General features: G+C 34.9%; 1 protein-coding gene across 1 annotated transcript; it reads right to left on the bottom strand.

Moving 5' to 3' along the window:
* Positions 1-816: 816 nt before the first annotated feature.
* LOC144970371 (uncharacterized) lies at positions 817-12,771 on the bottom strand. The gene is made up of 7 exons (XM_078909935.1): positions 12,604-12,771; positions 8,243-8,418; positions 6,863-6,929; positions 6,439-6,503; positions 4,232-4,453; positions 2,160-2,360; positions 817-1,230 (listed from the first exon to the last, which is right to left on the bottom strand). The coding sequence occupies exons 1-7, from the start codon at positions 12,629-12,631 to the stop codon at positions 967-969; spliced, it is 1,023 nt and encodes a 340-aa protein (XP_078766061.1). The 5' UTR covers positions 12,632-12,771; the 3' UTR covers positions 817-966.
* Between the last annotated feature and the right edge of the window lie 29 nt (positions 12,772-12,800).

Here is a 12,800-nt window from a genome sequence, read left to right as displayed (position 1 = left end):
TTTGGGAAATATTATGATAATAGTTAAAAAAGAAAGGAAAGAAAGAAAAAGAAAAACCAGAACAATCATGATATAAAAATACTGATGATAATAAACACGAAATTAACAAACAAACAAAAAATAACCAAGCAAAAACAAAACAAAGAAAAAACAATAAAAAACAAACAAACAGACAAACAAAAAATTAACACAAAAGCAAAACAAACAAACAAAAAACAAAATATCTGAGGTCAGTCAATCTAAACCGTGGACTTTCCAAATACAGTAGAATTACTTTAAACCGAAGTTTTGGGGACCTTCTAAACCATTTCGGTTTAAAGACATTTTGGTTTAATATAAAGCAAGTTCCCGTTTTGCGATGTTTTTCAAGGGTGGTACTATTTAATTGCTCATTTAATCATATCATGGGTTGTTTCCCCTAAAATAAAGTTGTTAAATAAATGCCGTCTTGGTAACCATTTATTAATTTGTTTTTTTCTATTCTTTTTTTATTTTTTTTTTGGTGTGTTTTAAAAATATTTTTGGGGGTTTTGTTTTTCCAATCAAAATTGTTGAAAGAGTTAAGTTGCTCAACTTTTTTTCATCGGCTTCACATAGTATTTTGATTTTAAACTCCAACGTGTAAGCACAATGCTTTCTTTTAACCATCTTTTAGTAAAATAAAATCGAAAGGTCGGTGGTGATGGTGGTGGTAGTAGTAGTAGCAGTAGCAGCAGCAGCAGTAGTATGTAGTAGTAGTTATAACGGTGGTGATAGTATTAATATCGATGCCATTATTGAAATTAATTACTGAAAATCAAACTCAATAAAAAAACATGATAATCTAAATCCTTGTTTATTTACATGTATGACCACATGCAATTTTGAGCAATCCTCTCAAGCCTTAATTATCACAAGAAACAGTCTTAGTACTCTCATTTATATTTTTTTAACTTATAAAATATTTATGCAAACAGAAATAAATTCTCATAAGGCTGAAAGCACATTCTTGCGAAAAAGTTGATGCAATATATGCCACTCATTCCCGCCATTGTAGCCAAATGTCTCGGAACAAAATATGTAGAATAATCTCCAGTTGAAGGTTTGCTGGTCTGCATCATCTCCATATGCCTTTGCAAACACTGAAGCCACCTCATCTTTGTTGCTGTCCATTTTTCTAAGCCAGGCTTCCAGGGTTTTACTGTAGTGGGAACCTTTCATCACCCACCAGTCAACCAGAGTAACGTCTTTCTGAAAGATGAAAAGCATGAACAGATTTTAAAATGATAACTTACATGCAATATGAAGTGAATAGTTTTGTAGCATGAACTGCAAGGTCCACAATGATTTTTAATTTATTTATAAATTTGTGGTTATTGAAAACCAGGGAGTTGTTGGGATAAAAGTTGAAACTAATAATCTAGTTAAGTTTAACATATAAAGAGCATAGGTTTTATATTAATATCAATGTGTAACAAAACCACATTCATCGGTAAAACATCTTATTTTTCATTTGAGAGTACTTTAATGAATACCTATTTTTGGCTTCAAGTTCTAAACATGCTGAGATAAAATGAAAAAGACAAAAATCATTGTAACTCGGCGGTGACAGAGATGGAGATTCATTTTCTGATGTCACAAAACAAATATATTATGACCTGGAATATTTTGGGCAATGTGGACAAGGAAATGCTTCCCAATCAACTTCAGAAATTCAATATTTGTAGTTACTATCTAGTTCTTTGCTACATAATAAAATGGTGGTGAAATTTTCATTGATACACAAAACAAAAATAAACAAAAGCATATCATCTCTGTCTGGAGGTCTAAGTTTGAAATTTAAGAGAAGTAACGATGATGACAGGGGTCCCGACAGCTCAGTTGGTAGAGCACTCGCTTCACAATCAAAGGGACTGAGATCAAACCCGGATGCAGTCTGATCCCCCTGTCCACCCAGCAGTGACTGAGTAGCTAGTTCTGTTAGATCTGGTGGAAAGTACTTTGCGATAGATTAGTGTTTTATCCAAAGGGTAGCATGCAATTTCTATTGTCTGTTTTACAATAAACTCTGGCTCCATGGGCCTAATGGCTCTGGAGGACTACTTGAATGATGATAACAATTATATTTTATGAAGTGCCATAAAGCAAATTAGGAAAATACTGAGCAATGAAGGTAATACCTGGAAATGAAGAAACAAATCACTTGAAGGCATTGTACCACCCGTAAAAAAATTCTTGGCCATCCACTCGGTGTCAGAGCCTGGTTTCACATCGAAAGCATATGGATGGTTCCTGTGAGCAAACACTTGTAGGAACAATAAACCAGTGGGCTTTAACCAAGATGAAACGCGTTGAAATAGAGAGTCATAGTTTTTCATGTGCTGGAGACAAAACATGTATATTTTGTTAAATAGGAATCATCACCTAAAAGCAGTATTATATCAATATGAACAAGATGTTGAAAAATGAATTTAAAGTTCAAAATATAAGAATTATGAAAAAAAATGAGTTAATCACACTTTTATAAATTAATACTTCTTCAGTAGAACACACAAACTTGACACAAGTTTCACAATTTTGGCTGTGGTTTAAATTTCTAGCAACCAAAACATCCCAACATAATACTGATTCGAAGAATTGAATCGCATATATGGCTCACTGCCTCATGTTGTTTTTATGTCTCAGAGATGCCAACCTCAAGGAAATGAAACTTTTAATTTGCCCGTGAAAAAAAGAAGTGTAATTTCCAGACAAAAATATTGCTATTCAGTGTGCTCTTCATTTCACAAATTAAATTGAACACTGTTCCCAGGTCCGTGAAATTTATATACTCTAAATCTCATATTAATACAAGGAAAATGGCTGCTGAATGATGAACTAATTCATGTAATACACTAATCTCAACAATAATATATTAAATAATACCTCGAGTAAAAAAAAACAATCCTTAAAAATAACTCTTGAAAGTTAACAGAAATAATTCTAATAATGGCAATTACCAGGATGATGGTAATAATGATGATTTTGCTGATGTTGATGACTACAGAAACAACAATGCCACCAACTAAAAAATTATAACTATAATACTGCTGCTGCTGCTACTACTACTACTACTACTACTACTACTACTGCTGCGCATGCTACTACTACTACTACTGTCAAAATGATAATAATAATAATAATAATAATAATAATAATAATAATAGTAATAATAATAATAATAATAATAATAATAATAATAATAATAATAATAATAATAATAATAATAATAATAATAATAATAATAATACAGTCCACTCTGGATAATTGCAACTCGGTTAACCACAACATATCCCAAGAAACGGAATTAATTTTTTATAAAAGTCACAGGTTAATTGCAACAAGCTTCGGTTAAACGCAACAAATTTTTTACCTCAAAAAATGGCAAATCCCAAAAAATTAAACGAACAAAATCTCATTATTAAATTTTATTATCGGTGAAATCATGACAGATTGAAGAATCAAGAGTGCGTGGGGTTTAATACTACAGTAGTGTGTCACCGTCCTATTCGAGACAAAAGAGGGTGGGGATTTGCAGTATGGGTTTGTGAGGTCATCATTGACCATTAGATATGAGGCAAGGGAGCTGGGGATAGTCTTGATAACAAGTCGATGATGACAGCTGTAAAGAGAGACTGAGCGATATCCTTTGTTTTGGTATTGACAACTGTATGTTACGACCAATGGGTTTGGTGAGAATTTATTGTCTCTCATCACAGCTAATTTCTTAGACTCTTACAAATATTGAGAACAAAAGAGTGAAAGTTAATCCACTATGAATAAGATGCCGCCTTACGTCAAAGTAGCTTTTGCTTGCGCAAATCTATACAGGCCTGACATATGGTTTTTGTTTCAATGAAATTTCTCAGTCTGTGTGGACTAAGAACAATGTTTGCAAACAAATGGTTTGAGTTTACCTTATATGTGTTTAATGTTGCAAATGTGAACAGGAAACTCAAATTCAGTTAATCGCAACATTTTTGCTGATCCCAAGATGGTTGCGATTATCCAGAGTGGACTGTAATAATAATAATAATAATAATAATAATAATAATAATAATAATAATAATAAAAATAAAATAATAATAATATTAATAAAGCATTCTAACAGCATAAATATGTAATGTAATTTTTAAAAATTATTCTCTATACCATATTCAACATTAAAACTATTTATTATTACTTTAGCCATGGAAAAATATTAATTACCTACCTCAAACATCTCAATGGACAATATACGATCAAATCTGGCCCCAGTATTGTAATGATTGGCATCTGCAGTTACAGCATTCAGTCGACTAGAAACACCCAATTTTTCAGCCCGCTCTTGAATCAATGCTCTTTGGGTATTTGAGTTGGACACACAGGTTACCCGGCACTTTGGGAATTTTTCAAGGATATAAAGGGTCAATGAACCCCAGCCACATCCAAGGTCCTGATTTTTGGAAGACAAAGCATTTTTACAGGAGAAAAATTCATACAGCTGGACAAGAAAAATTATATTTATAAATGTTAGCTTTTATACATTGTAAAATCCACTTAATGTGTTCATGGCATTTTTACAAGAGGTCCCAAGCAAATAGCAGCAATGAGTTGACAAGACAATCATTCAGCTTATAGTGGCACTAGCATTAGTTCTTATCACAAAATAGACAATGTGACTTCTGGCCAGATACTCACTTTACACCAAAGCATTATGATAAAAGATAAGAAAGAACCTTTTTTCAAGAACTCAACTTTAAGCTGCCAATAGCAGTATTTGAATTTCTGACCTACAGATCGCATGCCACTTAACAAAATAAAATCAACTAAATCAGAAGCAGTCCTTTGCAATTTGTCTTGAAAGATTTCCAACTGCAGAGGTGATTGACAGTCACCTTAAAGTTATTTTTTGTCTTACTGCATTTGTTGCCTCTCAATACAAAGAGACACTAAAATTTAGAATACTACTATCCAAAGATAAAGCACGGTGGCTACAAATTATTTTAGAGATGAACTCCAATTCAACCTATGAAGCTCACTCCATCTATATAGTCATTGTGGTTACCTGATGAAGACAACTTCAAAATGACGATAACTTTTTATTAAACCTAGTGGAATAGAAAAGATCTTGCTTATGATGATAAGTTCTGGGCATGGGAAAAGTATCTAAATTAGACTTTAAAGCCATAAATACCACGAAACTTGAGATAAATCTCAGTTTTTGTAGCATTTACAGGCCAAAAACAAAATTGCTAACTACGTTTTGGATAATAATAATAATAATACACAATTCTACCACAAATCTAAAATACCCAGTTACTAATGACTGCTAAGTTGACAGAGTAAAATCATAGAAAAAAAAATAATTTAAAACTCAATCCTTTGCTTTTGAGGCACACGCTTGATCAACTGAGCTACATTAAATGCCACCTTTAAGCGTGGTTATTGGGAGGAGGCTTAAGCGTGCTTGAATTCGAAGTATACATAGTCCAAAATTTCCATATTAAATTTCATAATTTATTTCCATTTGTTAGTCAGTCATTGCAAGGGCAACCCCATGCGATGTTGATGCATTATTTATTGTTCTCATCCTTAATTTTTGTTTCGTTTTGTTCATCTTTAATTTTAAAAAAAAAAAAAAAATTTTTTTGTTCATAATTCATCATGATAAAAAAGGGGGAAAAAAACAACAACAAAACTTTAAAATCGATTAAATAATCATTTGTTGATCACCCTTGAAGTTAAGTAAAGGTGAACCCAAATCCAAGCATCAGTAACACACTTTATAGTCACCTGGAACAACTACAAAAGACGTCTAACTTTTACGTCATGGCACAAGACCGAAGGGCTAGAGCTCAGGTGGTCGCTGGTTCGGATAAGTAAGTAAGTAAGTAAAGGTGAATAAGTCCACTTAATTTGAAAACAGTATGAAAAGTTTAGAAAACCCCAGGACAGAGAAGGAGGGGTGGAAGGTGAAACTGCAACAAGCCTTTGCACAAAACACCCTCACTTTGTGTTTTGTATGTATAACTTGTTTGGGTGTGCCTGCGAGTGTGTTCGTGTGTCTGCTTTTCTCTCTGTGTCTCTCTTCCTCATTTGCTATCTTTCTATTTCTTTTTCTCACACAGCTAATTTGATACCTTTGTTCCAAGCGCCATGAAGTAGGGATTTGATAACAAAAATTAACAATAAGAATCAGATACTGTCTTGCAATGTGTGTGCCAAAAGCTGAAGTAACCTTGTTTACAGGTTTGTAGTTCATATAGCAAAAGTTTGGTAAGAGCCATATTAGCATCCCTGAGTCCAAAACATGATTAAAGGGCGTGTACTTGCAGCATGTGCTGTATCAGAACTGCCCTTCAGAAAGACTAATACTCTTTTCTGTTCTCTCCACTCACGAAAGGATATACCTATCTATTCCAATCAAAGAAAACTTACCATAATAGCATGCCCGTCTTCCACCCTTGCCCTTTCACAATACAAAGCCAGAGTATTCTCCTCAGCTAAATTGAGTGTATGAAGAAATTAGAAAGTAAAAATCTCTTGAACATATTGTTTTCAATATTAATTTTACTTTCCCTAATTTTAACGGAAATCTTTAAAGACTCTTTACATCAAAATTTTAAACTGAGTTTAAAGTAAGTTTGTTTTTTTTAAAAGTCATCTAATCAATGTCTTTTGAAGATATGAGTGATTGTGATCTCCTTTGAGAACCATGCTCTCAAGCCTATGAATCTTGATGGATAAATATGGAATATTATATGATTGCACAGATTTCAATCATAGGAAAGATTAACAAATTTAATATTAAAATTCAGTTTTGGTAAATTATACTTTAAAAAAAAATGTAATTAAAACCTACCTTCGTCTAGTGACATGGTGCCATCTTGCCAAATACAACAACTGTACTTCAAACGTGAGCCAAGGGACTGAAGAATAGAAAATAAAAATTTACCAAAGTGCCAGTACTAATGATGATAGGAGAAAAAGGTTGTGAGCGTAAATGCTAGCAAATGATTTTTAAAGTCATGAAACATAAATCTTAAAGGGTAATCTGTTCATTTTTATTCATACTAACATTGTATTTTCTTCAGTCAGAGATACAACCAGACATTTTTTTTTTTAACTTTGGGAAATGAAAAAGTCTGAACGTTTTTCTAACTAAAAGAGGATAATTTGTAAAATAAAAGCATGTAGGCCTAAATGAGTGAATTTTGATATTACTTATCACATAAGTTTAAACAGACATATGGATCTGTGCCATTTAAGAAGACTCATGAAAATGATTGGTGCAGATGTGTGGAATAGATGGGAAATTGAAATACATGAGTGTTGTAGTAATTTTATGCCATATACAAGGACTTTAAATACTAACAAACTTGTGGTCACCTCTGTATCAAGCATGTAGGTCAACTTTTTGTCAATGATCATTTGGTATGACTATGACCTCTTTAAATGAACAAAGTATAAATAAGACGTAATAGATGCCCGGTTGATATACATGTATTTATAACTCACCACTCTCTTTATTCCATACATTTCCTCTTTATCTGTTTATAATCCAAAACTTTGTCAGTCTAATTGGCATCATCTAATAATTTGTACCAAACTATTTTTATGAACATGTGTGAAAATAAAAATGATAAACCATATGTGCTATACTATCTTATGTAATGATTTTGCATCCTATTTGTCTATATCAAGAGGGTGATATACGTTTTTTCCCTTGATTTGGTAGATTGTCTGTTCTGTACTTCCATTCAATATAAATTGCATCCTATCGATTCACAGTCATTTACGGATGATGGGACAAATGTTAATATGAAGATGCTCAAGCATGAGAATAAAAATGTAAATGACTTTTGTCATCATGTAAAAAAAACCAACAAAAACACAAAAACAAAAACAAACTTGAGCTTTTATTTTGCGCAATATCCACTGAGCGGGCTCAAAGTGCTTTACAAGGGGTCCCCAACCAACAGCCACATTTAACATGTAAGACCAGACATCATGCCTATTAGGAGATATTACAATTTTATCAAACAGAGATATCTCTATTAACAGCCAGGTACTCATTTTACAATGAGTACAGTGAGAGAATGAGAGTAAAAAAGCCTTTTCCATCGACTCAACTATGCACAGCTCAGAGCAGGATTTGAACTCAGGACCTTCCAATCCAAAGGCGAGTGTCATACCACTATGTCACACAGTCAAACTGATGTAATAGTTTATGCATACTTACAGCAAGAAAGTACTCTGTTGGAACTTCATAATGCTGTTCATTTGCTTTATCTGTGTCTGTTGCTATGGGTGAATGTCGCAATTTATGAAGGAACTTTTTTTGGAAAAAGTTTTGTCTTTCCACATCACCATCACATTCCAGTTTTTTTATCCAGCTAGACAGATTTTGCCTGACACCTGTATTATTCAGAAGAACAATAATACGTAATTAATCTATGAGTAAACTTGATTTCATAAATTGTCATAAGAAAGATTCCATACAGTAAAATAAAACAGGATATAATGTCATTGCAGAAACACTGGAAAAGAGATATATAGTGTATTTAACATATGACCATTATTTTATAACAAAGGTATTTTCAATTCTTTTACTTAATCAAAAGCAGGTATTTGGCTAACATTTGTCATGGGAGACTCTATACCATCTGCATAAGAAAGAAAAGGATTTTGAATATTCAGACAGCCCAATCCTGAGCCAAAATGCTGGGTTTGTTGTGGTTAAAATCAGGAGCCCTACTATCTCAATCTCCCCTTCCTCATCTATTTTACCTCAGATATAAATTGGGATAGCCCGACTGAGGAGCTGAAATCCTTTACATCCATTCTATTGATCCTGTCCACTTATATCTACATGCATGACATAGTGGTAGACATAGCGGTATTAATTTATACTTCTTTACGATAATAATTGTTAATAATTTCCTTACTTTTACATTTTATTAAAAGTCCTTGGTGGTCTACTTAGACTAAAAATTTAGAGAAATCTAGTACAGTCGACTCCGCTTAATCACACACTCTCAGGAGTTTGGGTTTCTGTGTTGATTAAGCAGAGTGTGAGAGGAGAACCTAATAATAGCATCTAAGCCCCAGTTTTCATGTGCCATTAATGTAGGACCTTCCCTTCTAGGTTTTCTATGGGCTTGGGGCCGTCATGTTCAAGACATGGCCTCATTAGAATATTTATTTGTTTGTTTGATTGGGGGGTGTTTTTGGTTATATCTTTTTCTTTTTCATGTTTTATTGACAACAAAATGTGACATTATTGTTAATAAGAACAGTAATTGTGAGGCCCTGATTGCTTTCTATTCTGTGCAAAATAAACGCTTGTCTCCAATCCTGCCATTGTAGATCATCTGTCAAGCGTTCTTCTTGGAATAAGTGGCATAGTTTGTTCACCATGTCAATTTTTTAAGTGCTTGTCAGGGGTGGTTTGTCATATTCCTATGACTCATCCTCATCTTCATTATCCAGGTGTTGTCTTTTGTTTGACTGAACAGAGCTCAGTAGCTCCTGAGATGTCAGTTCACCACTGATGGGCATATTGTTGTACATTGTAACAAACTGATTGAATGCTTCGGCTGAAAAGTTGTGTGGAAGGGAAACAGCATTGTTGATTTCATATGGCTGTTAGTTGTCACTCCAATCACAGGTGTAGTGATAAGCAGAGATGGGTGTTCGATTATATAGAAAAATGGAATTTATCAGTGGATGGAACTCTCAAGAGTCCATTAACCTTCCCTGTTAGCTAACCGTCTGAGGTAAGTGGAGGTTAACTGATATCAGGCAATGCTACATCCAATGGATGCAATTATGGATACTAATGGTATTATAATATGTTGGAATAGGGGAGAAAACAATAACAGCCTCTTTCACTTTAATTATTTTCATTTAAAAATTCAGTTCTTTCTGAACATCAGTCCATAATTTGATATTATTGTGATCAATACTTATTTTTTTTTAAATTGTATGTTTAGAAATTTTTTTTTACTATCGCAATATGTGTATCTACTAATTTTAAGTGCTCGTAAATTTTGGTGCACAAAAAAAATTTAAAAAATTCGTAATTCAAAACTCATCAGCAGTATCGCAAGGATTTTAATTAAAATAAAAACCAGATATGTGCACCTATGTTCTTGTGCAGTATTATCGTATTATTGGCACTTGATTTTCGTGATTTATTCTTATTCTTAGTTTTGTTAAATGGCATTAGTGCACTGTTACCGATCAAAACAATGACAATACACACTGGAGAGTGAAAGTGTAACTGGTATAATCTTTGTAAACAGGAGAAATACACATAACGTTGTTGGGATGTATCTTCTCTCAGACATTGGTCTGCGCATTGTACTTATGTATTCACAGGCCTCACCACACCCTTTTTCCACCACCTTGAAAACCCGGGTATAATAACATAATTTTCCGGTCCCAGGCGATGTCGTTATATCCAGGGGTTGCACTGCACATGTAAACACAAGTCAAATCTTTACCATCCCAAAACCCCCTTAATTATCAAATTAATAAAGCTTCCAAACCAAATAGTGTTGTGTAAAATTCAAAACTAAATGAATAAGTAGTGTTAGGGAAATGATGATGTGGTGCTGATGGTCGTAGTAGAGGCCCGTGGTAGTGATGATGATGTAGTGTTCGTGGTTTTAGTAGACGTGGTGGTGGTGGTGATGTGATGTGCGGCTATGTGGTCTTGTGGTAGGACACTCGCTTTCGGATCGGAAGGTCTAGGGTTCGAGCCCCTTGCTCGGTGCATAGTTGAGTCCTTGGAGAAGGCTCTTTACTCACATTCTCTCACCGTACTCAGGTGAGAAATGAGTACCTGGCCGTTAACAGCGTTGTCTGTGTCCGAAAAATTGTAATATCGCCTAATAGGCGTCATGTCCTGTCCTACATGTTAAATGTTGCTGTTGACCAGTGACCCCTTGTAAAGCACTTTGAGCACATTTAGTTGATATTGCGCTATATAAAGCTCAATTTAAAAATATAAAATAAAATGATAGTGTGCTTGTTGCAGTGTAGTGGTGGTGGTACTAATTAGTAATGATGATACTGATAATGTGTTAGTGGATGTCATAGCAGTGAATGTGTAATTCAGAAAAGTGAGTGGAGCAGGCACTTATGTTGGTAACAACAAGATATGAAGTGAGTAGAAAAGTGCCAGAAGACAATAGAGAATAAAAATTTTTTTCGCGGCGGTGGTGGGGTTTGAACCTACGACCTTATTGGTACGACAACTCCGCCTGGCAGGTGAGAGCGTGGCTCTACCGTGTGAGCTATCCACGAACACAAAAATATTCGTTTCAAACCCAAAGTCATTTCTAGATCCCTCTCTCACCCACTTCTTGAGATCGCCGATTCGTTCACCACCATCGCGAAGTAATTTTGACCAGCAGTTAAGCCTAATAGCCAATATTCTCATCACAAACATATAACATAGAAACGATTGAGACATTGAGTATGCTCCGGTGTATGGGGTGAATTTTTAATTCAGAAAAGTGAGTGGAGCAGGCACTTATGTTGGTAACAACAAGATATGAAGTGAGTAGAAAAGTGCCAGAAGACAATAGAGAATAAAAATTTTTTTCGCGGCGGTGGTGGGGTTTGAACCTGCGACCTTATTGGTACGACAACTCCGCCTGGCAGGTGAGAGCGTGGCTTTTATTATTTTTTAATTATTAATTTTTATTCTCTATTGTCTTCTGGCACTTTTCTACTCACTTCATATCTTGTTGTTACCAACATAAGTGCCTGCTCCACTCACTTTTCTGAATTAAAAATTCACCCCATACACCGGAGCATACTCAATGTCTCAATCGTTTCTATGTTATATGTTTGTGATGAGAATATTGGCTATTAGGCTTAACTGCTGGTCAAAATTACTTCGCGATGGTGGTGAACGAATCGGCGATCTCAAGAAGTGGGTGAGAGAGGGATCTAGAAATGACTTTGGGTTTGAAACGAATATTTTTGTGTTCGTGGATAGCTCACACGGTAGAGCCACGCTCTCACCTGCCAGGCGCAGTTGTCGTACCAATAAGGTCGCAGGTTCAAACCCCACCACCGCCGCGAAAAAATTTTTTATTCTCTATTGTCTTCTGGCACTTTTCTACTCACTTCATATCTAGCAGTGAATGTGATGGTGATGACGAGGTGGTTGTTGCAGTAGTGATGGTGGTGGTTGTAGTAGCGGTATTGTGGTGATGATATGGTGGTGGTGATGATGATGATGTGTGGTTGGCGTTTGTGGTATGGGTGGGAGTGATGATAATGTTTTGCTGGTGGTATTCTATTATGATTATGGGTGGTAGTGATGGTGATGAGGTGGTGGCAGTGGTTGTGGTTGTTATGATCATGACGTGGTCCTGCCTTGATGATGGTGGTAATTGTCTAGTAATGATAGTGATGATGATGATGATGTTGTGGTGGTTGCGGTCCCTTGGACTTTGACTGGGTAGGTGAAGTGGTTTAGTAAGCTAGAGGCGATTCGTTTAGGATTTATTTAAGTTTTTAGACGAGTAGTGGCAGTGGAGGGTCTGAGTCTGATCTATAGAAGTTTGATATTAATATACCTACCATCTCTCAGTACGTCGTCTGATGCCATTCCTGCTGTAAATTGTATATGACTAAAAAAGGCTCTGATTGTCACAAACAGAATTATACCTCGACGTCTATATAAAAGCGAAGCTACAACTACATCTTCGAACTTCAACAAAATCCCTAAACATTGAACTATGAACCTTTTGGGGTCGGGTCGTAAGTCGTAGGGGTCA

The sequence above is a fragment of the Berghia stephanieae genome, chromosome 4, assembly GCF_034508935.2.
Source record: "Berghia stephanieae isolate SIO BIC M18660-M18661 chromosome 4, UCSD_Bste_1.3, whole genome shotgun sequence".
NCBI lineage: Eukaryota > Metazoa > Mollusca > Gastropoda > Nudibranchia > Aeolidiidae > Berghia > Berghia stephanieae.
Note: the sequence above shows the minus strand (reverse complement) of the source record. Positions and strands in the feature narration are given on the sequence as shown.

What these genes read in the sequence shown, in the direction of transcription:
- LOC144970371 (XM_078909935.1), bottom strand. Translation starts at nt 12,631, where the DNA reads ATGGCATCAGACGACGTACTGAGAGATG. An exon ending in AGACGACGTACTGAGAGATG is followed by an intron (nt 8,419 to 12,603) that starts GTAGGTATATTA and finishes TGAATAATACAG; the next exon opens with GTGTCAGGCAAAATCTGTCT. An exon ending in CAACAGAGTACTTTCTTGCT is followed by an intron (nt 6,930 to 8,242) that starts GTAAGTATGCAT and finishes TCTATTCTTCAG; the next exon opens with TCCCTTGGCTCACGTTTGAA.